This window comes from Poromitra crassiceps, assembly GCF_964638095.1.
Source record: "Poromitra crassiceps genome assembly, chromosome: 30".
Classification (NCBI taxonomy): Eukaryota; Metazoa; Chordata; class Actinopteri; order Beryciformes; family Melamphaidae; genus Poromitra; species Poromitra crassiceps.
Window position 1 is genome coordinate 9750443 of NC_139652.1, and position 25264 is coordinate 9775706.

Consider the following 25264-nt stretch of genomic DNA (forward strand, 5'->3'; position numbering starts at 1 on the left):
CAAGAGACTGTCAATTCCTTGCACATTGTAAAACGGATAATTTAATCCATCATACGGGCCTGACAGAAAGCTGCTTCTTCGCAAGTACATCCGAAAAGTCTCCCGGCAGCCTGCTTTTTAAACTCCTCCAAGCGCGCTTGACATCGACCCGCTAAAGTTTTCTGCGCTGCCCGAGCACACAATCCAACACTTAGGTGTCACCAGGCGGTATAAAAGAGGACTCGGAAAACGCCATCATGATGAGCAATAACTACACCGACGACCAGCAGCTGCCTCCGCCACAGTATTACCAGGGCACCGAGTTTGGCGAGGAAGAGGACGACGAGATGCCGGCCACGGAGAAGGACCTGGCGGAGGACGCGCCGTGGAAGAAGATCCAGCAGAACACCTTCACCAGGTGGTGCAACGAGCACCTCAAGTGCGTCAACAAGACCCTCACGGACCTCCAGCGGGACTTTGGCGACGGCCTGAAGCTCATTTCACTCCTGGAAGTTCTGAGCCAGAAGAAGATGTACAGAAAGAGTCACACCAGACCCAACTTCAGACAGATGAAACTGGAGAATGTTTCTGTGGCGCTGGAGTTCCTGGAGAGAGAACATATCAAACTGGTCTCAATAGGTGAGTGGGGGGTTGGGATTGATTGAATGGTTTCCTACTGTGTAGTAGGGGGAACTGATGTGGGAGGAGAGCACAAGTTATCAGACTAACTTTCATTTGTTGGAACTTTTTCATTAGATAGAAAACAGAATCAATAGCAAGGAAATTAATTTAGCCTATCATAGTTTGTGCTTTAAGCATCCACACACTATGCATAAGGTGCACTGCTTTAAAGTTGCAGTTGAGTCTAAATATCACAACCATTATGCTATTATTTATCATGTTTTTCAGCCAGCACCCATTTCTTTACAAACAACACGTCCTATAGCTGGCCCTGGTACTGTATCAGCCCAGGTGGCAGTCCCCTCTGTGAACAGGGCCTTGGCAAGGCGCACTGATCTGGGGTCAGCACTGCAGCTCACTGGAAACTCTGCTGCAGTCAGAGATGCCACTGAGATCGCTGCCCTATGTCAAGGCCAATGCCTATAATAATAATAATGTACATTAGCTTACTCCCCATGCACTGCAGCCGTATGGTACCCTATGGCCCGGGAATGGCACTCTCTTATGCATGTGCACGGTGGTCACACGGGCACACGCGCGCGCCCACACGTCATTCCAGGGGTCAGAGTGACTGGCATGGGTTCTGTCCTGACAGCCAATAGCCCTCCAGGCCCAGTGGCAATAGATCAGACAAACGCTCAGGCAAAAGTAGAGGTGACGATTAGCCTATGAGTGTAATCAGTGGTCACAGGGACATTGCCACCCAAGGGTTTAATTTGGGATGTGTGACTGTGAGTCTGTGACACAGATAGATAGATAGATCGCTGAGGTCTGCACTCTGATCCGAACGACATGAATAACTACCGTCTTGGATTTGTGGGTCACAAGTACCGGGATGTGACTAAGACCCCCGGCTTCCGCTAGTGAGAACAGCCAAATATCTCAAACTGAGAAGATCGCAACAGCATTACGATGTGAAAACTATAGTTGATGCTGTAGGTTGAACAGTTATGACTATGAATCATACATGTAGAGCAGCAGAAGACTCCGAGCCATATTTCATACAGGAGGAGGTTATTAACATTTTGACAGAGTCCTTTTCTGTTTTCGTGACTAATGGCCGTCCCACACACTCGGGTGAAATTCCCGGCGTGGCTGAGGCTTTGAGCGGGGGGCTGTGAAGGATAGTGTGTACCACACAGGTGAGTGTGTGTGTGTGCGCGTGTGTGTGTGTGTCTGCATGTGTGTGTGTGTGTGTGTGTGTGTCTGCGTGTGTGTGTCTGTGTGTGTCTGTGTGTGTGTGTGTCATGACACACTGGGGGAACCTCGCAGTGGAAAACCGACTTTGGGAATGTCCCAGGGTCTTGCTGAGCATGGCCACTAAGGGTTAAAGGTCACATTAACAGATCCCAGGGGTCGTCTAGTTGTAGCCTAGAGGTGGTCTCGCAGTAGCTGCAGCCCTGGATAGATATCTACATCTGGTGCACTAGTCTGGTGAAAAGTGGTTAAGGACCACCCCCTAAGACCAAAACAAAATACGTGACAGACATATGAATTGGCCAAACACGGACGGCGTGACGCAACTCAATGCACCAATCCATGCAGAGAGCCGGCCTTTCCGTAACAGCCCAGCCAATCCGATTTTACCGTAGGAATTCCTACGGCAAAACCCGGAAACGCTGACTTGTGATTCAGACCCTCCGTCTCTGCGAGCATGCTGACGTAAGACGTTGTGTCGGACCACATGAGACAAGCATGCTGACGTAAGACGTTGGGTCTGACCACATGAGACAAGCATGCTGACGTAAGACGTTGGGTCTGACCACGTGAGACGAGTGGAGAGGTCAAAACACTCGCCTACTCGGGGTTCCCTTCCCGGCAGCGGTACTTCCGGCTTGGTCAGACATTCCTACAGACACAATTGGCCGCGTCTGCTACGGGTGAAGAGAACCAGGAGTACTGCTCGCTGTCAGGTGAAAAGAAGCGGCTGGCGATTGCACATGTATCAGATGACGCATGACGTACTAGTCTACAGCTCTCCCCAGATCAGCAGAGGGCGTGGCGCAACGACTGGGACAGCAGGGGGAATTGGCCAAGTACAATTGCGGAGAATATGGGAGAAAAACCTTGATAGAAAAACATCACAATAAATAACACATCCCACCACAAAGGGACAGTGTGTCTCAGAGTTAAAGCCGAGGTGTGTGTGTGTGTGTGTGTGTGTGTGTGTGTGTGTGTGTGTGTGTGTGTGCATGTGTGTGTGTGTGTGTGTGGGGGGCGACTGACGTCTGGGTCTGCAGCTGTAAGGTCACACAGTAGGTCAGATGGCTCTGACAGAAACAGGTCACGATAACAGAAGCAGCCTCTCCCTCCGTGCAACTCCACTGTCTGGGTCAATACAGGCCTGCCGCTTGAGATAATCTGTCATTATTACAGTTAGATACCTTAGCGACCTAAGGACACAGTGACACGCACACGCACACACGCACACACATAGACACACACACAGACACACACACACACACACACACACACACTCAAAGCAGCGCAGTGCTATTTGTACATGTGTCCCGGTGTAACCAGAGACTGCTGGTTAGATGTCTGCTTGACCACAGTTGTCCTCAAAGCAGCCGGAGATGGCAGGAACAAAACCGCGCCGTCCGTGCCACACCGTGCCACCTGCTGTGTGCCAGTCAAACGGTGACACATCAAAGTGACATGGTGACAGGGGGGCGGGGCCAACTGCCCTATGGAAAGATAATAAACAGATGATAGATGGTCTCAATGTTATCGTCATTATAAACAGCTGATATCAAACTATCTCTTCTATTCAAGTCGCACACCCCTGAATTCAGTGGAACGAATCGCACAAGAGTAATGGATGACAACATTAACTATCTATTACGCCTCGGAGAGGATATTAAATGCGAGTCTCTTTAGCAAAATTATAGAGGGATAATGGGCTGCTGGAGAAACTTGCTTTTCCACACTTATTATTGTCGCTAGATCCAATCTCCCCACATTTGATTTATTCCATCCTAAAGATAACAATTTTCCCAAAGCACTTTGGAGGTAATTGAAATCCAAGTGGTGTTTATGCACAGAGGGATCCCGTTTCCACATCTCCTCAGCTGCCGCTGTCTTCGGAGTCCCATTGTGAGCGGATGACAGATTGTCAGGGGCCCTCAGCCAGATGCCTGTCTAGAAGAACAGGGCCTGCGGGAAGTAGCTGGGAGTTTTACATTCGTGCCCTCGCACCAATCAATCATCGTTGTTTATTTCTTACTCAAAATAGTGTGGTGGTCAACTCTGCAGAAGCTTGAAGGAATGAATATTTTTTGATGGAATACACCGCTGTGTCGATCCTACTGCTGAATTTATAGCGGTTGAGCTTTGGTCAGTGATGACGACTATATATACAGTACCTCCTCAACCTCCACAAAAGAGCCCATAAAAAGCAGTGAGAAAGGAGTGTTTGGAAGTTGCAGTTAACCAATATACCGCCCCGAATGCCATCACATAGCACATAGAGACACTGTGGAGCGCGTCATCATTCAGAAGCCACGCCCAAAACGGGGGGAAACAGAACCCCCCCCCCCCCCCCCCCCTCCAATCCTGGCGTTCTCCTATGTCGCGTGCATGGTTGCGTGTTGCACAAAAAGATCGTATATATGGAAGATGAACACTCCAACTTACTTCTTGACAGCTAGATCCACATTTTTCTTCTCGCCAATTCTCAATGGCTTCCTTGTTTTGCTCAGGAGTACAAAGCCACTTTAACTGGCGATTTTTTACATTTGTTGTCTGCGCAGCCCCACCACACAACAGCTTTTAGCTATGTTTAATTGAAGGAAAATTACGCTGGTGTGTGGAAATGAACGGAGCTTTTCCCCCGTGATGGGCGTGGCCTATTTCATGCATTGTCTCTATGGTGTATGCAATCTTTTATACGTTATGATCAATCACGATGAACCCTGTTGTTGTCTTTACTGGCCCACTGCAGATAGTAAAGCCATTGTGGATGGAAATCTGAAGCTGATCCTGGGTCTCATCTGGACCCTCATCCTTCACTACTCCATCTCCATGCCCATGTGGGAGGACGAGGACGACGACGAGGCCAAGAAGCTGACCCCCAAACAGCGCCTGCTGGGCTGGATCCAGAACAAGGTGCCGCAGCTGCCCATCCACAACTTCAACCGCGACTGGAGGGACGGCAAAGCTCTGGGAGCGCTGGTCGACAACTGTGCCCCCGGTAAGCAAGCCAAGCACCCGGCCAGGTCATACGATATGATACGATACGATATACTTTATTGTCAGTTCATACTGAAATTTGTCTTGCAAGACAGCAGCAGTCCCATGCACAAACACATGACAAAGAGAACAAAGCCAAAAATACAAAAATACATGACACACATACAGCACACAGAGAGCACTGGTCACTGCTCCACTGACCCTCGGCCATGTTCTTGATTAAGCCTCAGGATCGACTGATGTATAAAGGACTTTCTTAGTCTGACCTTCTTGAAAGTTGGAATTAAGTATCTCCTGCCAGAGGGCAGGAGTTCATATTCTTCATGTAACACATGATTAGTGTTTGAGGCAATATTTCTAGCGAACCTCAATACACTGTTGACATATGTAGACTCATATAGACTATGCAGTGGTTTACCTAAAATTTGTGAACAAATATTCATCTGTCTAAGTAGTTGTGATTTTAAGGTAACAGACAGACATCCATACCAGGTGGTACTGCAGTACTGTAAAACACTCATAATCACCGAGATAAAAAAAATAATAGAAGAATCTGTTTACTAGCACCAAAAGATCTTAATCGGCGAAGAAAGTATACGTGTCCTGTGTGTCAGTCATGTGACCTGAGACTGGCCTCGGATGAGTTCTCGGGACCCGCGAGCGCTCCGAGCGCTGACTCGGGGGATCAGCGTGGTGCTTGTTAAAGGGATTGTTGTATATCGTGGTGTTTCCTCGGTTGCTATGCGAGTCGGGGTCAGTCAACACATCTGATACAACATCTATATATATTCTTAGGAGAATGTGTCCCCCCTCGTCTAGAAGATGAGTGCTATATATCTCTCACACAGCCTGGAGCATGAACACGCACACACTCGCGCGCACGCACACACACACACACACACACACACACACACACGCACACACACACGCACACACACACACACACCCTCATCGAGATTCGGATGTCAATGTAATCCGTCCCTGGAGAGAGCAGGTAGTGTCAGTGGGCTGTAGTGGGGCTGCTGGCCGGAGGTCGTCCCTGCCCAGCTGTCTCACAATGACTGAAGCTCTCTCTCTCTCTCTCTCTCTCTCTCTCTCTCTCTCTCTCTCTCTCTCTCTCTCTCTCTCTCTCTGGCCCAGAGGCCCAGGCTGGCTTTAATGTTTATAGCCTCACCTCGCCGCTACACAACACCCCCAAATTTGGGCACCATTCTTCCTCCACTTCTTCTGTCAAGGGAGAGGTTTGGCACGGCTGCAGAGTGATCTGTCACAGGGGCATAAGCCACGCGTCGGAGGGCCATGAGGCTAACTGACAGACAGTGGGAGACAGTGCCAGCGGGCATTCGAAGCAGGCTGGTCCAATGTGCCTGTCTGCTTCTTCATCTGTGCACTGTGAGAGGTTTCTCTTATAGCTTTGCTGCTTCGCGCCGGAGACACAAAGGTGGAGGAGTCACCAGAGGAGAGAAGAACACTGTAACTGTGTGTTTATATGAGCCATCGATGTGAGGAGAAGCATCTTTCAAACACTGCGCTGTAAACACGGACCATACAAGGTGGTGTTTTTTCTTCGGGTTCGGCCGTCTCGCGGCTAATAGCAGGGAAATGGAGAAATCCAGCTCCCTCTCTAAAATCCTGACCTTATGAAACGGTTGCTTTCTCTGTCAATTCAAATTCGAAATCTAACACAGGTTGATTTGCCGGGCTGTGGAAGAAGCCAATGTTTCATCCTAATTGCCTAGATAATAAGTATGAGGATTCATATAATAGGCGGATAGCTGGCACAGTCTCTGTTAGTGTGTCAAACCTCAGATCCAGGTAGCCTACACCCACCTTCCTTGGTGTTATAATATTGCAGACAGTGTGAATCAGTGGGAATCATCATACACTGAAAAGCATTCATTTCCTGAGGTAATTCTGAGGTTCTTCTTCTTCTTCTTCTTCTTCTTCTTCTTCTTCTTCTTCTTCTTCTTCTTCTTCTTCTTCTTCTTCTTCTTCTTCTTCTTCCTCTTCTTCTTCTGTGGTGTTTTATGGCAGTTAGCATCCAAAAGTCCTCTCTGTACTCCCACTGAACTCCATGACAGAAAGGACACTTCTTTCTTTTTTAGCAGATGGAGGTCAACTCTGCCTCAAATCCACTCTTCTTACGACTGTAGTAGTGTGTGTCTAATAATTGGATAATGGTACTCTGTGGTGGTGTGCGGGCCTTTTGAGTGAGTGAGCGAGTGAGTCAGTTAGCTCACTCTACCGCCAAACGCTAATCCAATTTAGGCATTAGCAGCAGGACAGAGGACTTTAGCTGTGCCTTTAGCTCCAACGAAAGCACCCAGAGCGTTCCATTGAGTTGATGTTGATGGTGGAGTAGGAGGACCGCGCGTTCCTGAGAGAGAGACCTTTGATTGTCAGCCGCCCTGAGTTCACGGGAGCACAACAGTGTCGGTAACCAGAAGGTCACGCAGTGTTGGAGAGGTGTTTGTCCAGATAGCAGCGACATGCCAAGTGCTCTTATTATAGCCGCAGCAGCACTAACTTAGCCCCGTGTGTGTTTTGAACGTCGCTCTTTCCATTCTGTTATAGGTCTGTGTCCTGATTGGGCAGAATGGGACCCAAACCAGCCGGTGGAGAACGCCAGAGAAGCCATGCAGCAGGCGGATGATTGGTTGGGCGTGCCTCAGGTAAAGACACACCTGTCTCTCAAACGGCATTTCCGAATACCTTTCAGTTTGTGTTCGCTTAGCCGGGTGCCAGGAGGGTGGAGTCGATTGCCTCATAGGACAATACAAGTGCAACACGGTGGCAGGTGAACAAAGTACAGAGTAAACACCACCCATCTGGTATTCCAAGCAGTGTAAATCAAACACAAATAGTCATTTGAAAATGCTATTTGAAGCAGGCCCCGAGATACGACTCCACATAGGCTATGCATACCGGTACACCTGTGGCAACACTGAGCAGTAGCATGCCATGTGTTGTGGAGCCCAGTGTACTGTATATCTAAAGAGACTATATATATCTAAAGAAACTGTATATCTAAAGAGACTGTATATCTAAAGAAACTGTATATCTAAAGAAACTGTAGATCTAAAGAGACTGTATATCTAAAGAGACTATATATCTAAAGAAACTGTATATCTAAAGAGACTATATATATCTAAAGAAACTGTATATCTAAAGAGACTGTATATCTAAAGAAACTGTATATCTAAAGAAACTGTAGATCTAAAGAAACTGTATATCTAAAGAAACTGTAGATCTAAAGAGACTGTATATCTAAAGAGACTATATATATCTAAAGAGACGATGCAGGAGACTCAAGATATCAAGCCAATATTTACTATCCAGCTTGCTTCTAATTTTTCCATTTAGCATATTGCAGCGCTCAGTAAGCCAATGTGTGGGAGTCTCACTTGATAGATTCACGATGCTGCGTAGGTGTGAGATTTCTTAACACATTTCGAGCTCGCCAGTGAAATAGAGGCATAAATATGCCTGCGCTCGTCAGAATCACACTGCAAACAGAGCAAGAGGACAGTATCCGCAGTTGTAAAATCTCAATATTATAATATGCTGTGTGTGGGTTGTTGACTCGTGTTGTCTAAGACACAAGGCTCGCTGCTATATTCTCCATGAGGCTTATAGCATTGGTGAGATAGCCAGAGGTGCGTGTCATGGCCCCCCCCCTGGTGCTGGATTCCGGCGTTGCGGTGTAAAGGAGATGTGGGAGAGGTCTGGCTCAGGCGTAATCCCCCCCCTGGCTGGCTTATTCAGGGCAAACAATCCTTAACCCCGCTGTCCCGGGGTTAAATATAACCAGCGAGGAGCGCGGCTTTACACCGCTGTGTCAGGCAAACAAGTGCTGCTAGGGACAGAGGAAGGCAGAGGTGCAGGGAATAAATCAAATTTAATCCTTACTAAATCCCTTTCCCCCATGCTTAAAGGGACAGGTCACCACAAAATCAAAAATACCTATTTTTTGCTCTTATTTTTAGTGCTATTTATCCATCTAAATGTACTTTTGATTTGGGGGGTGAAAGTTGTCTACAGAGTCAACCTTGTCCATGTTACAAATGATGATATACATGAGCAAATTTAAACATAAATCAGACAAGACTATGGTAATTGTATAATCAACCCTTGTCCTGCTGGCTGTCTATCAGTGTTGTAGCAGAAAGTTATATAAAGTCAACCTTATCCTCTATCGGGTACGGTGGTGCAGTGGTAGTGGTGTCGCCTCACAGCTCGAAGGTCCTGGGTTCGATTCCCACCTGGGACGCTGTGGGCGCTGGAGTTGTGACCCCCCCATATCTTCAGTGCCCACTGCCCAGGTGGGCTATCTCGTCGAAAGGGCCTTTCTGTGTGGAGTTTGCATGTTCTCCCCGTACCCCCCAGGGGGTTCCTCCGTACATAACCCCCCACTAAAAACATGCAGAAGATCGTCATCCGACCAGTGACGACAACATCTGAAGTTGGTCCAATGATGGTCCAATGAAGGTCCCCGGGCGCTGGAAAGAAATAGCGACCACTGCTCCTGGCCTGCCCCCCGGAGGAAAGGACAAGCCTGGATGGGTCAAATGCAGAGGACATATTTCACCGGCCACCGTCAGCATGAGTGTGTGTTGTGGCCGCATGCATGTGTTGTAGTGTGTTCGTGTGACAATAAAGACGGGCTGCCGTCTGAAATCGTGTTTTTTTTAATCTATGTTGTGTGTGCTGTAGGTGATCGCTCCTGAGGAGATCGTGGACCCAGATGTGGATGAGCACTCGGTGATGACTTACCTGTCACAGTTCCCCAAGGCCAAGCTGAAGCCTGGAGCTCCTGTCAAGGCCAAGCAGCTTTTCCCACACAAAGCCAAAGCCTATGGACCTGGTGGGTGCCTGAACAGCAGCCACACACACAGTTCACAAAGGAATCACTTCAATCCATTTAGTATGAATGTGTCATCTGATAAATAACAATCATAATAATTGATTGGATTCTTGGAATATTGAGGCAGTGATACATTGTTTCGCTTTGTTAGGCAACAATGTTGCTTTAATGACATACAATACAAGCATCTTATTGCCGGGAATTATTTTAATAGATTTCTCAACTGTGTCTCATGTCGTTGCCTGTTGCTAAAAGTGTTGCCCATTTTACAGTGCATTGGCCCAAACCGTGCCTAGCATATCACCACCACCCTTATCTATAGTCTCTGTGTTTCCTTCTAAGGTATCGAGCCTCACGGCAACCTGGTGCTGAATCCAGCTGTGTTCACCGTTGAGACTTTGGAAGCAGGAAGTGGCGAAGTCCTGGTCTATGTGGAGGATCCTGAGGGACACAAAGAGGAAGTGAGTTTGACTTGATTATGAAGTAGCATCCTAGCAAACTTCTAAGCCCGCTGAGATAATCCTACGGCTAGTTTTAATGACATGTAAAAGTTTAGCATCTAATGTTTACTCTCTCTTTGGCTGCTTGTTCTCCAGGCTAAGGTTAAGCCCAACAAAGACAAGAACCGAACCTACACCGTCACCTATGTGCCTAGAGTTGAGGGCGTCCACAAGGTAAGAAACCGCTACTGTCATTTCTTACAGCAAAGTAACAGTCCTTCACTCGACACACCATATCAACACAACGTAGACACGCAACTATAGATTTTTTTTTTAAAGAAATCTTATTATCTTGCACACTTCCTTCTTCAACAGGTGACAGTGCTGTTTGCTGGTCAGAACATCGACAAGAGCCCCTACACGGTGAACGTGACGAAGGCCATGGGTGACCCCAGCAAGGTCCACGCCAGAGGACCAGGGCTGGATGCTACAGGCAACGTGGCCAACAAACCCACCTACTTTGACATCTACACCGCCGGTAAGTAAGGAGAATTACAGTAGCGACACACTGACATGTAGACGCGCGCGCACGCGACACACTGACATGTAGACACGCACGCTCACACACACACAACAGGGAGGATTCACAACCACATTCCTTGGCTTGCGGAGTGGTAAAACAAGCGAAAGAATCAATGGCATTTGCTCTGAGAGCCTACACGGCTTCTACTTCCTTCTGTGATAACGAGCAGCATGCTTCCGTCTCCACGCTCAGGCGCTGGCAACGGTGACGTGAGCGTCGTCATCGTGGACCCTCAGGGCAAAACGGACACGGTGGAGCTCATCCTGGAGAACAAGGGCGACAGTGTTTTCCGCTGCACCTACCGTCCCGTGCTGGAGGGGCCCCACACCGTCCACGTGCTGTTTGCGGGCCAGGAGATCCCCAGGAGTCCGTTCACCGTCAACGTCGCAGAAGGTGAGCCATCTGTCGCTAACATCATAAACCACTGTCACAGTCACAAATCTGATTTCTTACTTCACGCTGTTTCCGCACGGGGGTGATCTATCACTCACAAGCTACAGTTATCGTCATTTTTTTTCCCTGGGAACACACACACACACACACACACACACACACACACCCAGGCTCGGCCATAACCCACTTCCTATCTGTCATTTCTAGCTCCACCTGTCGCTCCTCCGATGGGAGCCCCGGTGCAGATAGGCGCTCAGTCAGTGCGCGTCCCTCCTGGAGCGAAGGGTGGGAAGGGGGCTCCCCCCTCTAAACCTGGCCGCCCAAGTTAGTATGGTGATGGTCCTGCTGGGTGTGGAGCCTGTGCCCAATGCTCAGACATGCTAGCCGGGGCTCCCCCCTTCCTTCCTATGCCATGCCATGCCATGCCCTGCAGTGCTTCCTCTCTATGCTGCCTTGGGGTGCCCCCCTCCGACGCCCCATGAGTTCTATGACTCTGTGCCGTGCTTGGTCGCCCGCTCTATCTCCTTGTGTACTCCGCAGCTTGATGGTTTAGTTGAGTTCAGAAAGAGACAAGATGCAATGTTGTATACGTTTATAGTCTGTCCCAGTTTGCATTTACTGTATGTCTGTCTCCAAATGTTTCACTGTCAAATATCTTTGCCTGTGCCGTCGATGTGATTATGTTTCTTTTTGCATACAAATTTGCATTATGCAGTGTTTGGTTTATGCCTGCAGGCAACATCTCTCTCTGTGCGACTGAAGTGTTGTCAGATGCTGCCTCAATGCTCTCAAACGCTTCAACATCCTATTCAACCTCTTGCGTTTTTCCTGTATAGGCTGCTGCATAAAGCTTCCTATTTGTCATGTCCAGGTTTGTGGCAGTGAACCTTTCAATGGTTTAAAAGGAATCCCGTTTGAACGGCGCACCATGTCTGTGCTACTAACATTGCTATCGAATGCTGGCTAATGTTAGTTGCATTTGCTATCTATTTCTCTATTTCACACTTGTTGTTGTTCCTCCTCTTCCCTTTGCAGCCATAAACCCCAATGCCTGCAGAGCTACAGGCAGAGGCCTTCAGCCCAAAGGCGTGCGAGTGAAGGAGCTGGCAGACTTCAAAGTGTTCACCAAGGGAGCTGGCACCGGACAAGTCAAAGTCTCCGTCAAAGGACCAAGTGAGTGAGACAGCTCTCTCTCCTCTCTGCCTCACTTTTCTTCATCCACATCAGAGGTGGCCCCAATTCTTTCCTATAAAGGGCCACAAATGAATCTGGATGGAGCGCCGGGGGGCCAAAAATAAATGTTGATGTTATGTGAAATTACATGACATTAAAATGTATTATAATTCATAGACAATTGACATTCTAAATCTAAAATAAATTCTTAAAATAATAAAAATGGTATTAGAACCTTTATTAAAAACGTTTATTAGTATTAGTTATTCTTTCCTATAAAAGGCCACAAATTAATCTGGATGGAGCGGCCGGGGGACCAAAAATAAATGTTGAAGTTATGTGAAATTACATCTCATTAAAATGTACTATAATTGATAGGCAATTGACATTCTAAATCTAAAATAAATTCTTAAAATAATAAAAAATGGTATTAGAACCTTTATTAAAAACGTTTTATTAGTTGGATTTAGAGTTGATTGGGGGAAAAAAAGCTTAAACATTTTCAAAGGGAAAGACACCTTTCTGACAAACTGCATGCAACTCAAGGTGTGTAGCCCTAACCCTACCCATAGAAGCCATTCTCATTCAGATATCTTGAGGTGAGAGGTCAAGGGACCCCTTTGAAAATGGCCATGCCAATTTCCTCGCCAAAGTTTAGCTTCACTTTGGAGCGTTATTTACCCTTTATGGCTGACCAATGCCCCACATTGGTCAGCCATGATCTACATAGTTATTTCCTCTGTGTGGGTTAAGTCATGTGCAAGCTTGCATTCAGCCTCAGCATGTGATCAAACACAATGCAAAATACATGAGCTGATGCTTCGACTTATTCATATGACAGTACAGTAACTGTATTATTCATGCCTCCAGGTGGAGCAGAGGAGCAGGTGAAAGTGCGCGATGCAGGAGACGGTGTGTACGAGTGTGAATATTACCCCCAGAAGCCCGGTAAATACACAGTCAGCATCGCCTGGGGAGGTCAGCCCATCCCTCGCAGGTAAGATCCCGATGTCATACCAGTCAACAACTAACCTGTACTACTGCTGCTTTTAGCTATTCATTCACAATGTACAGGTAATGTTTGTAATTACAATAGCTGATATTGTGTATTAATATTATTCTTTTATTTTTTATTTTTTTATTATTTATTTGTGTGCTGCAGCCCCTTCGAGGTGGAGGTAGGTGCGGAGGCAGGTTTTCAGAAGGTGCGGGCCTGGGGTCCTGGTCTGAAGACCGGCATGGTGGGCAAATCGGCTGACTTTGTGGTAGAGGCCATCGGCACTGAAGTCGGAACTCTGGGTAAGCTATTTACCAGCAATAGGAGGAGGAGGAGGAGGAGAAGGAGAATGGTGGAGACTTTGAATGTCAATCTGACTGCATCTATACTTCCAAATGCCCAGGCTTCTCCATTGAAGGCCCGTCTCAGGCTAAGATTGAGTGTGACGATAAGGGTGACGGTTCCTGCGATGTGCGTTATTGGCCCACTGAGCCTGGTGACTACGCTGTCCATGTCATCTGTGATGATGAAGACATCAAGGACAGCCCCTTCATGGCCCACATCCTCCCAGCACCCAATGACATCTTCCCTGAGAAGGTAAGCCCCACCCACAATACCATTACAGACCATCTTGCTCTGTGTATTGTATTTTTTTTTTTTTTTTTTTATCTGATATGTCCTTGTTTTATTTATTGACATTTATTTTATAATTCCTTTGTTTTGTTCCTAATGTATATATTCTTTATTTAGGTGGGATACTGCCCCGCCCCCTCTTCTTTTTTTAAATCTCACCTGTGCAACTGTTTTTCATTTGCTATATTGTTCTTCTTTTCTGTTTCAGTGTGCAAATAAATGATCCAAATTCAATTCAAACATCACAGTACATAGTAAGCTATCATGGTGCTCTTTGTTCTTCACAAAATACATAGAAACGTTACACATGTGATTTGCCGTTGCAGGTGAAAGCCTTCGGTCCAGGCCTGGAGCGCACCGGTGTCATCGTGAATAAAGCGACTGAGTTCACCATCGATGCCCGCATGGCCGGCAAGGGTCACCTCAAGATCTATGCACAGGTGCGGAGAGAACCACTCGATGAAACATTGATTGTTTCTTCATAATGAGCAGCACATCATTTATAATGCAAGTTTGTTTCCATCTCAGGACGCAGAGGGCTGCACCATGGACATCACGATCACTGACAGGGCAGACGCCACCTTCCTGTGTGTGTACACTCCTGTCAAGCCCATCAAACACACCATCATCATCACCTGGGGAGAGGTCAACGTGCCCAAGAGCCCCTTCAGGGTAAAACACACACACGTACAGACGCAGGCAACACAAACACTGGACACTTTTGCCAGCTTTGTCTGTCTCACAGTTAAATATAATAATAATACTCCATAATAATGGATGAATAGAAAGGTCTGCACTGCACTGCTAGCCATGCTTCAATCCAGTGCTCCTCTCTCAAGTATAGTATGTATTGATGTAGGTGCTGGTCGGAGAGGGCTGTCATCCGGACAAAGTCAAAGTCTACGGGCCCGGAGTGGAGAAAACGGGCCTCAAGGCCAACGAGCCGACCTACTTCACCGTGGACTGCGGCGATGCTGGCCAAGGTGAGTGTGTGTGTGTGTGTGAGGAGATGGCGTGGGCAGTCTGAAGACAAACGTTAGAATTAAATAATGTGCATGCATGTACTGTAAAAGCGATGAAGCACAGAAAGAACAGAGACAAGATCAACTGTGCAGATTGAGCTTAAAAACATCAAGAGGCTCTGTTATCAAAGGTGAAAGGAGGACAGAATATAACAATGTTAATATAACGTACTTCAAAGAAAGATCAATGGGTAGCATCCATATTTATTCCGATAAGCTAATTTGAAACGACCTTTGTGAGCTTTATGCTTATTACTATGCATCTTTAGGCGACATCAGCATTGGAATCAAGTGTGCCCCAGGAGTGGTCGGCCCTGCTGAGGCAGACATCGATTTTGACATAATCAAGAATGACAATGACACCTTCACTGTCAAGTACACTCCTCCTGGTGCCGGCCGCTATACCATCATGGTGCTGTTTGCTGAGCAGGTAACATGACCCTTTTCAGTGTAGATGGTTTGCATTGCATCACTTTTGAAATATATCTATTTTTAATCTTCTGAATGCATTCTGCCACGATTGGTTTCTTCAGGAAATTCCCATCAGTCCATTCAAAGTCAAGGTGGATCCTTCTCATGATGCTGGCAAGGTGAGAGCCGAGGGCCCTGGACTCAACAAGACAGGTGAGAGATCCTTGCAGAATGAGAATCACAATCACTCTAATTGTGGCGTACAAAAAAAATCTTTCGTTTTTTTGCATTGGCACCAAAAACCCCTTTGCAATACTTGAATGTCATTGGAATGATTTGAATCAGACTGGATTGGTTAGCACTGAACAAGAAGCTTATATGTGTTCCAGGTGTGGAGGTGGGAACGCCAACCCACTTCACCATCTACACCAAGGGAGCGGGCAAGGCCAAGCCCGAGGTGCATTTCACAGCGTCCGGCTCGGGAGAGGCTGTCCGTGAATTTGAGATCATCGACAACCATGATTACTCCTACACTGTCAAATACACCGCTCTTCAACAGGTGGCGCTCTCTCTGAATCTCAAAGCCATTAACGCCACAGTAGCTGGATATGCAGACTATTCACAATAACAACTCTCAATATCCATGTTCCTTTTCAGGGTAACATGACAATCTCAGTAACGTATGGAGGAGATCCCATTCCCAAAAGCCCCTTCCACATCTCAGTGGCTCCTCAGCTGGATATTGGCAAAGTCAAAGTGGAGGGATTAGACACCAGTAAGCTATGCACTTACTACAACACTCTGCTTTGCTAGTGCTGTCACACATCAACTGAAAACTGAAGAATGAGTCAATACAAGTGTGTCATTGTTTATTTGCCCTGCAGAGGTGGAGGTAGGAAAGGACCAGGAGTTCACAGTGAACACCCAGGGCGCCGGTGGGCAGGGCAATGTCGGCGTGAAGATGACCTCACCCTCAGGCCGACCAATCCCATGCAAGCTGGAATCGGACAAAGCCAAAGGCACTCACAGTGTCAAGTACATCCCCCCAGAGGAGGGACAGTACAAGGTGGACGTCAGCTACGACGGCAACCCGGTGATGGGAAGCCCCTTCGGTGTGGAGGGGATGATGCCTGCCGATCCTTCAAAGGTAACATTGACGAAAGGCTCTGTGTAGTTATTTCACCGGATTCTGTCAAAGTTTGGTTCACGTATTCGCTGTTCATCTGTACTTTTGAATTTTTGAGACGCTGTGAGAACATTTTAAAACAAGTATCTGAAACTGATATCTATACCTGTTACATCACAGGTGCGAGCCTATGGCCCAGGCCTGCAGGGGGGCATTGTGGGTAAACCGGCTCCATTCAGCATTGACACCAAGGGAGCGGGCGCAGGGGGGCTGGGCCTGACGGTGGAGGGGCCCTGCGAGGCTAAGATGGAGTGCCAGGACAACGGCGACAGCACGTGCGCCGTGTCCTACCTGCCCACTGAGCCCGGGGAGTATGCCATCAACATCCTGTTTGCCGAGCAGCACATCCCCGGCTCCCCCTTCAAGGCGGTGGTGCGCCCGGCCTTTGACCCCAGCAAGGTGACGGCCAGCGGGCCCGGACTGGAGAGGGCCAAGACCGGGGAACCGGCCACCTTCACCGTGGACTGCACCAGAGCGGGAGACGGCGAGCTCACCATCGAGATCGTGTCAGAGACCGGGACCAAGGCTGAGGTGCACATCCAGAAGACTGCAGACGGGACCTTCTCTGTGACCTACAGCCCGCCCTTTCACGGCACACACACCATCACCATCAAGTACGGTGGCCATGTCATTCCCCAGTTCCCCAAAGTCATCCAGGTGGAGCCCGCCGTGGACACCAGTGGGCTGCAGGTCTATGGACCAGGAGTGGAGCCTAGAGGTAAGACATAGACATAGAACTGGATCGTGAAATAACCTGCAAACACGACTGAAAGATATCAACAAGAGATTGAATTATTGAACAGAATGTTGCAATTGCAATTGCGTTTGAGTGATTGTTGGTTGAGTGAGTTGACTTGAGTATATGATGAAAGTTGGGCCAAAGATTACCAGACCTCTAAAACACCTTCAGAAATCCATTTTGGATGCCCTAAGAAGTTATTTTATTTGATTAATTGTTCAGCTCTAAAACAAAGTATTTTATGGTAGGCTTATAATAGATTTATTTACTACTTTTCTGTAATTCATTAACAGCCTTGCCAGCTTAGGCCCACTCGATGTTTCTCCTTAGCACTTAGCACCAATTTACCTTATATGGGCGTTTGCATTTCCAAGGGGTCCTTAGAGAGGTCACGACCCACTTCATCGTGGACGCCCGTGCCAACAACAAGAGTGGTGGAAGTCACGTGAAGGTCCGCATCATCAACCCGTCAGGCACCAACACAGACGCCTACATCACTGACAAGGGAGACGGCACCTACAGAGTGGAATACACCGCCTTCGAGGATGGTAAGAGCACGGAGACGATGATTCGATTCTCTCTATTTAGTTTAACAATGTTCATTCAACCGAATCGAAGTTGAGAGAAATCAAACAGTAATAGCATTATATGACTAACCTAACCCATATCAAAGACTGATCGAAAGCGTGCAGGCAGGCAGACAGAGAGAAATCATCAACAGGTGTTTTGGGTTGGCCATTTGGGACTAAAGCAGGAGAGTGGCAAAGGAGAGAGAGAGAGAGAGAAAGAGAGAGAGAGAGAGAGAGAGGTGGTATAAATACAGCATGATGCAGTGGAGCAATGCTGTGAGGGGTAGAGAGCATGGAGGCAGACAGGCTCCGCGTTATAAATAGAGCGTGTTCTGGAACAGAAGCTATTGAGCAGCCAGGTATGTGTGCTCCAGACTGCCTGCACACAGCAGTACAGCAGGAGGGAGGGTGACAGCAGATATTAATAGAGACCTACAAGACAAAGCAAAGAGATCACAGAGCACCAACGCCAGACGTGCTCTAATACGATAGCGCGGTGGGGGCTGAGAACCTTGCATATAGGCCTACCGAGAGGGCTCTGTCACAAAATTTGTTCTAACAGAATAATGAATGGGGAACAGATGTAACGTCTTCTACATTCACCAGAGCGCTCGAGACGGCATCTTTTATAAATAAACAGATTTTGATGTCCCTAAAAGGGAATTTGTCTGGCCCATAATTCATAGCGAGTTGCAATAACAGGAAAAAAGATATTTGCTTGCTTTGAGAACACTCGGAGGCGGAGAGGAGTGTGACACAGACAGCAGCCTGATGATCTAAGGTGTGTTTGTGTGCAGGTGTGCATCTGATCGAGGTGCTGTATGACGATGTGGCGGTGCCCAAGAGTCCCTTCAGAGTGTCAGTGGTGGAGGGGTGCGACCCAAGCCGCGTCCGCGCCTACGGCCCAGGTCTGGAAGGAGGAGTAACCAATAAGCCCAACTGCTTCACTGTGGAGACCAGGTACTGCTGGATCACATACTGAGAAGTTGAACAGACAGCCATGTGTAGGGGTTCAGCTTAGAATAATAGCTTAGAAAACATGTGATGGTAGTGAATCCATAAAAAAAAACTCCCAAAGTCAGTTGATGATAGTGACGATGACGCTGGCTTCTTCCTCAGGGGTGCTGGAACAGGAGGTCTGGGCCTCACCATTGAGGGAGCCTCTGAAGCCAAGATGTCCTGCAAGGACAACAAAGATGGCAGCTGCAGCGTGGAGTACGTGCCCTTCACCCCGGGGGACTACGACGTCAACATAAACTACGGGGGTCACCCCATCCCCGGCAGCCCGTTCCGTGTGCCAGTGAGGGACCCGGTGGACCCCAGCAAGGTGAAGTGCTCCGGTCCAGGACTTGGCAAAGGAGTCCGAGCCCATGTCCCTCAAACCTTCACTGCAGACTGCACTCAGGCCGGACAGGCCCCACTGGATGTCAAACTCTATGGTCCAACCGGTGAGGAGATACCACCATGCATAGTCAAACTAGCCAATAATCAGCAACATCTGCGGTGATTATATCATTATTCCCATACTGTGTTGTTTCCAGGTTCTGTAGAGCCAGTTGGTGTTAAGAACAATGGCGATGGAACCCACACAGTTCACTACACCCCATCGCAGGATGGCCCATATACTGTCGCTGTCAAATACGCAGCTCAGGAAGTCCCACACAGGTATGCTAACCGCTAAGAATTCTACTTCTGTTCTAATGTGATCTGTCTGGAAAGAAAAGTGTAGTTAAAAACCTTTTCCGTCCACCTTTTCCGTACATTTCAGTTTTTTGTAGGACTGGGGTTTGATCGTTATACTTTTACATCCTATTCTCTCTTTCTGTTCGTCCACACAGTCCATTCAAGGTAATGTCCCTGCCTGGGCACGACGCCAGCAAGGTGCGCGCCAGCGGCCCTGGTCTCGACACCAAAGGCGTGTCCGCTAGCCTGCCCGTCGAGTTCACCATTGACGCCCGCGATGCCGGAGAGGGACTGCTCACTGTGCAGATTCTGGTGGGTTCAGCGACATCCTTTTCAAGGTTTTCCTAGCTTTCTGATTCTGACCCATCATTGATCGTGGTGGCTCACGAGCTAATTCTTTTGTTGACGCTGTCGGTCGACAGGACCCAGAGGGAAAACCCAAGAAGGCCACCATCCAGGACAACAGGGACGGCACCTACACCGTCTCCTATGTACCAGACTCTATCGGCCCCTACACTATCACCATCAAATATGGAGGAGACGAGATCCCGTACTCGCCCTACCGCATCCAGTCCCTGCCCACAGGAGACGCCAGCAAGTGTCTGCTCACAGGTAAGGAAGCCACTGCGAGATCATCCATCTTACAAACCTACATCTTCTACAGTATAACAAGTTGTGTGGTTGTTATCCGTATGTTCATCATGCTGCTCTGTTTCTTTCCAGTGTCTATTGGAGGTCATGCCGTGTGTGAGTAACTGAGGCTTTCTTGCTATGTCTGTGCTATGTCTATATATATATACAGTATATATATATAATATAAATCTATCACAGGAATACATACTTTATTTATGCCACTTCTGCAACTCTTCTCACACTTGTCATTCCCTCTCTGTCCTTCACAGCGAGCCTTCAGAAGCTGCAGACCTCTGAGGATACGGTCATCACAGTGAACGCCAAGGCTGCTGGCAAGGGCAAGGTGACCTGCAAGGTGCAGACCCCAGAGGGGGTGGACCTGGACATGGACGTGGTGGAGAATCACGATGGCACCTTTGACATTTACTACACAGCCCCCACGCCTGGCAAATATGTCATTACCATCCGCTTTGGCGGGCAGAACGTCCCCAAGAGCCCCTTCAATGTGGTGGTGAGTAGAGGAGGAGTTGTCTTCTCCTTTTTATACTTCGCTAAATGTTTGATGCCTGTACTGATATTGTTTGTCATATCTCATAATGTCACCATTTCTCTTCCCTGCGCATTGACAGGCCTCAAAAGAGCCGGTTGCGCCGCGCGACAGCGTGGATCCTCTCTTCCGCCCTCTGAACCTTGTCGTCCCCTTCATGCCGCAGCAAGGAGAAATCACAGGTGTGAGACACACACATACACACACACACACACACACACACACACACACACACACACAAACACGCGCACACACACACAAATCATTGTTGAGGGCTGTGACAGTTAAATATACTGTTGTTGTCTCTAGGTGAGGTTCGCATGCCTTCAGGCAAAACTGCGCGCCCCCACATCACTGACAACAAGGACGGCACCATCACTGTCAAGTACCAGCCCACAGAGAGAGGCCTGCATGAGATGGACATCAAGTATGAAGGCAACCACATTCCAGGTCAGCAAACACCTAGGCAGGCTTGGAAACCTGGGGGGCGGGGGGGGGGGGGGGATCATAAATAAATATTTATAAAAAAAAGTATTGTCAACCAATGCATTAAGTTACTATGTAGTAAGTAAGTACCATGATTTATTTTTAGTGGATATCTCATTTTAGAACAAAACTGTACATAGTTCTCAATACTGATTGTCCATGCTCATATCCCATAATAGGGAGCCCTCTCCAGTTCTATGTGGATGCCGTCAACAGTGGAGTGGTGACTGCTTATGGTCCCGGTCTGAGTTACGGCATGGTCAACAAGGCTGCAACGTTCACTGTGGTCACCAAGAACGCAGGGGAAGGTACAATGCTTTTCCAAGGATATTGTACAAAGATTCACCCTTTACACAATGTATTGTATCAAACAGGTGGGAAAAAGACATTGAACCCATGTTCTCCCTCTCAGGTGGTCTGTCACTGGCAGTGGAGGGTCCCTCCAAGGCAGAGATCACCTGCAAGGACAACAAAGATGGCACCTGCACTGTCTCCTACCTGCCCACTGCTCCTGGAGACTACAGCGTCATCGTCAAGTTTGACAACAAGCACATTCCTGGCAGTCCCTACACTGCTAAGATCACAGGTGAGGGAATCACCTAACGCACGATCCTCTTTGATTACCACTCGTGTAGACATAGACATTTACAGTTGCGTTTCAGTTTTGTAAATTAAACGTGTCATAAATAGAAAAAAATACTTGAACAAACGTTCTCTTTTGATGTCAAGGCGATGACGCCATAACCAGGACGTCCCAGTTGAACGTTGGCACGGCGGCCGACGTGTCCCTGAAGATTGCCGAGACTGACCTGAGCTCTCTGACGGCCAGCATCAGAGCGCCATCAGGCAACGAGGAGCCCTGCCTGCTCAAGAGGCTGCCCAACAGACACATCGGTGAGATGTCCCCTTTGTCTGGCAGGACAACACACAATCTGTCTCATCTCTTTCTCTTGATTTTTCTAACCGCTGTCTTCGTCCATCCTCAGGTATCTCCTTCACGCCTAAGGAGGTCGGTGAGCATGAGGTGAGCGTGAGGAAGAGCGGCATGCACGTGGCCAACAGTCCCTTCAAGATCATGGTCGGCCAGTCGGAGATCGGCGAGGCCAGCAGGGTCAAGGCTTTCGGCAAAGGCCTGGTGGAGGCACACACTTTTACAATGACCGAGTTCTTTGTGGATACTAGGACTGCAGGTAAGATGTGGAAATGGCATGGTTCATGTTTACAAGCAAGCAAGCACAGGAGCAAATTTATGCAGGTTTGGAATAATTAATAATAATAACGCTTGTTTCTGCTTCTCTCTCTTCCTCAGGTTATGGAGGTTTGGCATTGTCCATTGAGGGTCCAAGCAAAGTGGATATCAACTGTGAGGATATGGAGGACGGGACGTGCAGGGTTACCTACTGTCCTACAGAGCCTGGAACCTACAATGTCAACATCAAGTTCACTGAAAAGCACATCCCAGGTCAGAATCGTTTGCTTGGCACATGTTTATGTGAAAGTGAAAATCTATTAAAATCTGTGTGCATTTGCTTACAGGAGGGTTGCATTATCCTAAAATTCTTTGTTTAAATTCAATTTTGCCCAGTCAAAATTATTGGGCTGTAATTTGATATATTTTGATTGGTCTATATGCTTTCTTTCCGCAGGAAGTCCTTTCACAGTGAAGGTGGCCGGAGAAGGAAGGATCAAAGAGAGCATCACCAGGAAGAGACAGGCGTCTTCCATTGCCTCAGTGGGCAGCACATGTGGCCTTAACCTCAAGATCCCAGGTCAGTACAGCAGTCAGTCAGCTGTCGGCCATCTTTAATCACCCACACTTATTCAAATAAATCAACAGAGAGCATTCGTATTCTCACTGGCGTCTCCATCCCTGTAGGAAATTGGTTCCAGATGGTTTCAGCTCAGGAGAGGCTGACCAAGACGTTCACCCGCAGCAGTCACACCTACACCCGCACCGAGCGCACAGAGATCAGCAAATCCCGCGGAGGGGAGACCAAGAGGGAGGTCCGAGTGGAGGAGAGCACCCAGATGGGAGGAGGAGCAGGAGGAAGCCCCTTCAGAGACATTTTTGGAGACTTCCTGGGTAGAGAGAGCCTCAGCAGCTTCGCTGGCATCACCGCCAGACCTGAAGGTGAGAGTGACTCTCCTACCAAATTCTCCAAATCTATTTTTTCAACAGTACAACATTTAAGAATGTGGTTTTGTAGCTCGATAGGTACAGAATGGCACTGACACCGATAATGGGGTTGTTTCCTACTGCTACACGGAAACGCTTTGGCTAAAAGTGCCCAATAAATTATATACTGTATTATTTTATGATGAATAGTCTGAGTGTGTCTGATACGCTGCCTCTGTCTCTCAGTCCAAGTTGAGAGTGGCTCTCAGGCGACCATGACGGCTCAGGTGACCAGCCCCGGTGGGAAGACGGTGGACGCGGACATCGTGGACGGCGGGAGCAGCACCTACAGCGTGCGCTTCATCCCCCAGGAGATGGGACCGCACACTGTCAACGTCAAGTACAGAGGGCAGCATGTCCCGGGAAGCCCCTTCCAGTTCACTGTGGGCCCCATGGGGGAGGGAGGAGCGCACAAGGTCCGCGCGGGAGGCACCGGGCTGGAGAGGGGCGTGGCTGGAGCACATAGTGAGTTCATAATACAGAAAAAAGAACATTTCATTGGGTGTGTTCATATTGGGAAGCATTGTGTTTTCTCCATGAGTGGAGGTAGAAATTTTTCAAGAGAAAACTTTGAGGGCCTTATGAAATGTAGATGACCTGTTTCTAAATCTCCCTGTGTTTCTCCCTCTCCTGCAGCTGAGTTCAGTATCTGGACCAGAGAGGCAGGTGCTGGCGGTCTATCCATTGCTGTAGAGGGGCCTAGCAAGGCGGAAATCTCCTTTGAGGACAGAAAGGATGGCTCGTGTGGAGTCTCCTACATAGTCAAAGAGCCAGGTACTGTAGAACTTTCACCATCGATTTCCCCCAACAGATGTGGAATTTTTCACATGGACAGGCTTTATCTGGCCGTGGCGCTGTAGCTTGTCTTTCAGTGATTTTACCACAGTGCTTCTCCCGTTCATTTGATTTCCAAGATCTTGACGAGAGAAAATAACCCGTCTGTGTCCCCAGGCGACTACGAGGTGTCAATCAAGTTCAACAATGAGCACATCCCTGACAGTCCATTCATCGTTCCAATTGCTACACTGTCAGACGAGGCCCGCAGGCTCACAGTCACAAGCCTTCAGGTATGATCACACACATAAACACAGACTTCATGTATGATTACGCACATAAACACATGCAGGCTTCAGGTATGATCACACACATAAACACAGCCTTCAGGTATGATCACACACATAAACACAGCCTTCAGGTATGATCACACACATAAACACATGCAGGCTTCAGGTATGATCACACACATAAACACAGCCTTCAGGTATGATCACACACATAAACACATGCAGGCTTCAGGTATGATCACACACATAAACACAGCCTTCAGGTATGATCACACACATAAACACAGCCTTCAGGTATGATCACACACATGAACACAGCCTTCAGGTATGATCACACACATAAACACAGTCTTCAGGTATGATCACACACATAAACACAGTCTTCATGTATGATCACACACATGAACACAGTCTTCAGGTATGATCACACACATGAACACAGGCTTCAGGTATGATCACACACATAAACACAGTCTTCAGGTATGATCACACACATAAACACAGGCTTCATGTATGATCACACACATAAACACAGCCTTCAGGTGTGATCACACACATAAACAGAGGCGTAGGCGCAAAACCACACGCATACATGCGGGCCAAAAACACAGACTAACACAGGCATGACTCACCACCAAGCCTCAACACTCAGAATCTCCTCCCTTCAAAACAGGTTGAATAGTGCACTGCATGTAACATTATGCTAACTACTTCTGGCTCATAGCACTTTGCCCTTGAAGTGTACAGTAACTGGATGCCAGTGTTGGGGCGGTATCCAAGACTATAATATTGTGATGCTGGCCAGTGATGAGGG

General features: G+C 47.9%; 1 protein-coding gene across 1 annotated transcript in view; it reads left to right on the forward strand.

Annotated features, from left to right (window-relative positions):
• Nucleotides 1-236: 236 nt before the first annotated feature.
• Nucleotides 237-25264, forward strand: part of LOC310800317 (filamin-C-like) — a gene marked incomplete at its 5' end in the record, with an annotated part of 29118 nt that continues 4090 nt past the window's right edge. The window contains 41 exons of the mRNA XM_083662907.1: nucleotides 237-618; nucleotides 4604-4852; nucleotides 7426-7523; nucleotides 9565-9715; nucleotides 10058-10176; nucleotides 10312-10389; nucleotides 10531-10693; nucleotides 10931-11131; nucleotides 12167-12304; nucleotides 13175-13301; nucleotides 13467-13603; nucleotides 13705-13898; nucleotides 14261-14374; nucleotides 14463-14606; nucleotides 14794-14917; nucleotides 15226-15386; nucleotides 15490-15580; nucleotides 15757-15926; nucleotides 16025-16142; nucleotides 16252-16514; nucleotides 16674-17271; nucleotides 17667-17840; nucleotides 18659-18821; nucleotides 18981-19309; nucleotides 19403-19526; nucleotides 19700-19856; nucleotides 19967-20156; nucleotides 20268-20291; nucleotides 20447-20688; nucleotides 20807-20906; nucleotides 21034-21174; nucleotides 21390-21518; nucleotides 21623-21796; nucleotides 21940-22104; nucleotides 22197-22400; nucleotides 22520-22672; nucleotides 22857-22979; nucleotides 23087-23347; nucleotides 23573-23851; nucleotides 24023-24160; nucleotides 24338-24453. Of these exons, the coding sequence (XP_083519033.1) occupies nucleotides 237-618; nucleotides 4604-4852; nucleotides 7426-7523; nucleotides 9565-9715; nucleotides 10058-10176; nucleotides 10312-10389; nucleotides 10531-10693; nucleotides 10931-11131; nucleotides 12167-12304; nucleotides 13175-13301; nucleotides 13467-13603; nucleotides 13705-13898; nucleotides 14261-14374; nucleotides 14463-14606; nucleotides 14794-14917; nucleotides 15226-15386; nucleotides 15490-15580; nucleotides 15757-15926; nucleotides 16025-16142; nucleotides 16252-16514; nucleotides 16674-17271; nucleotides 17667-17840; nucleotides 18659-18821; nucleotides 18981-19309; nucleotides 19403-19526; nucleotides 19700-19856; nucleotides 19967-20156; nucleotides 20268-20291; nucleotides 20447-20688; nucleotides 20807-20906; nucleotides 21034-21174; nucleotides 21390-21518; nucleotides 21623-21796; nucleotides 21940-22104; nucleotides 22197-22400; nucleotides 22520-22672; nucleotides 22857-22979; nucleotides 23087-23347; nucleotides 23573-23851; nucleotides 24023-24160; nucleotides 24338-24453 (7206 nt within the window). The remainder of the gene's footprint in view (nucleotides 619-4603; nucleotides 4853-7425; nucleotides 7524-9564; nucleotides 9716-10057; nucleotides 10177-10311; nucleotides 10390-10530; nucleotides 10694-10930; nucleotides 11132-12166; nucleotides 12305-13174; nucleotides 13302-13466; nucleotides 13604-13704; nucleotides 13899-14260; nucleotides 14375-14462; nucleotides 14607-14793; nucleotides 14918-15225; nucleotides 15387-15489; nucleotides 15581-15756; nucleotides 15927-16024; nucleotides 16143-16251; nucleotides 16515-16673; nucleotides 17272-17666; nucleotides 17841-18658; nucleotides 18822-18980; nucleotides 19310-19402; nucleotides 19527-19699; nucleotides 19857-19966; nucleotides 20157-20267; nucleotides 20292-20446; nucleotides 20689-20806; nucleotides 20907-21033; nucleotides 21175-21389; nucleotides 21519-21622; nucleotides 21797-21939; nucleotides 22105-22196; nucleotides 22401-22519; nucleotides 22673-22856; nucleotides 22980-23086; nucleotides 23348-23572; nucleotides 23852-24022; nucleotides 24161-24337; nucleotides 24454-25264) is intronic.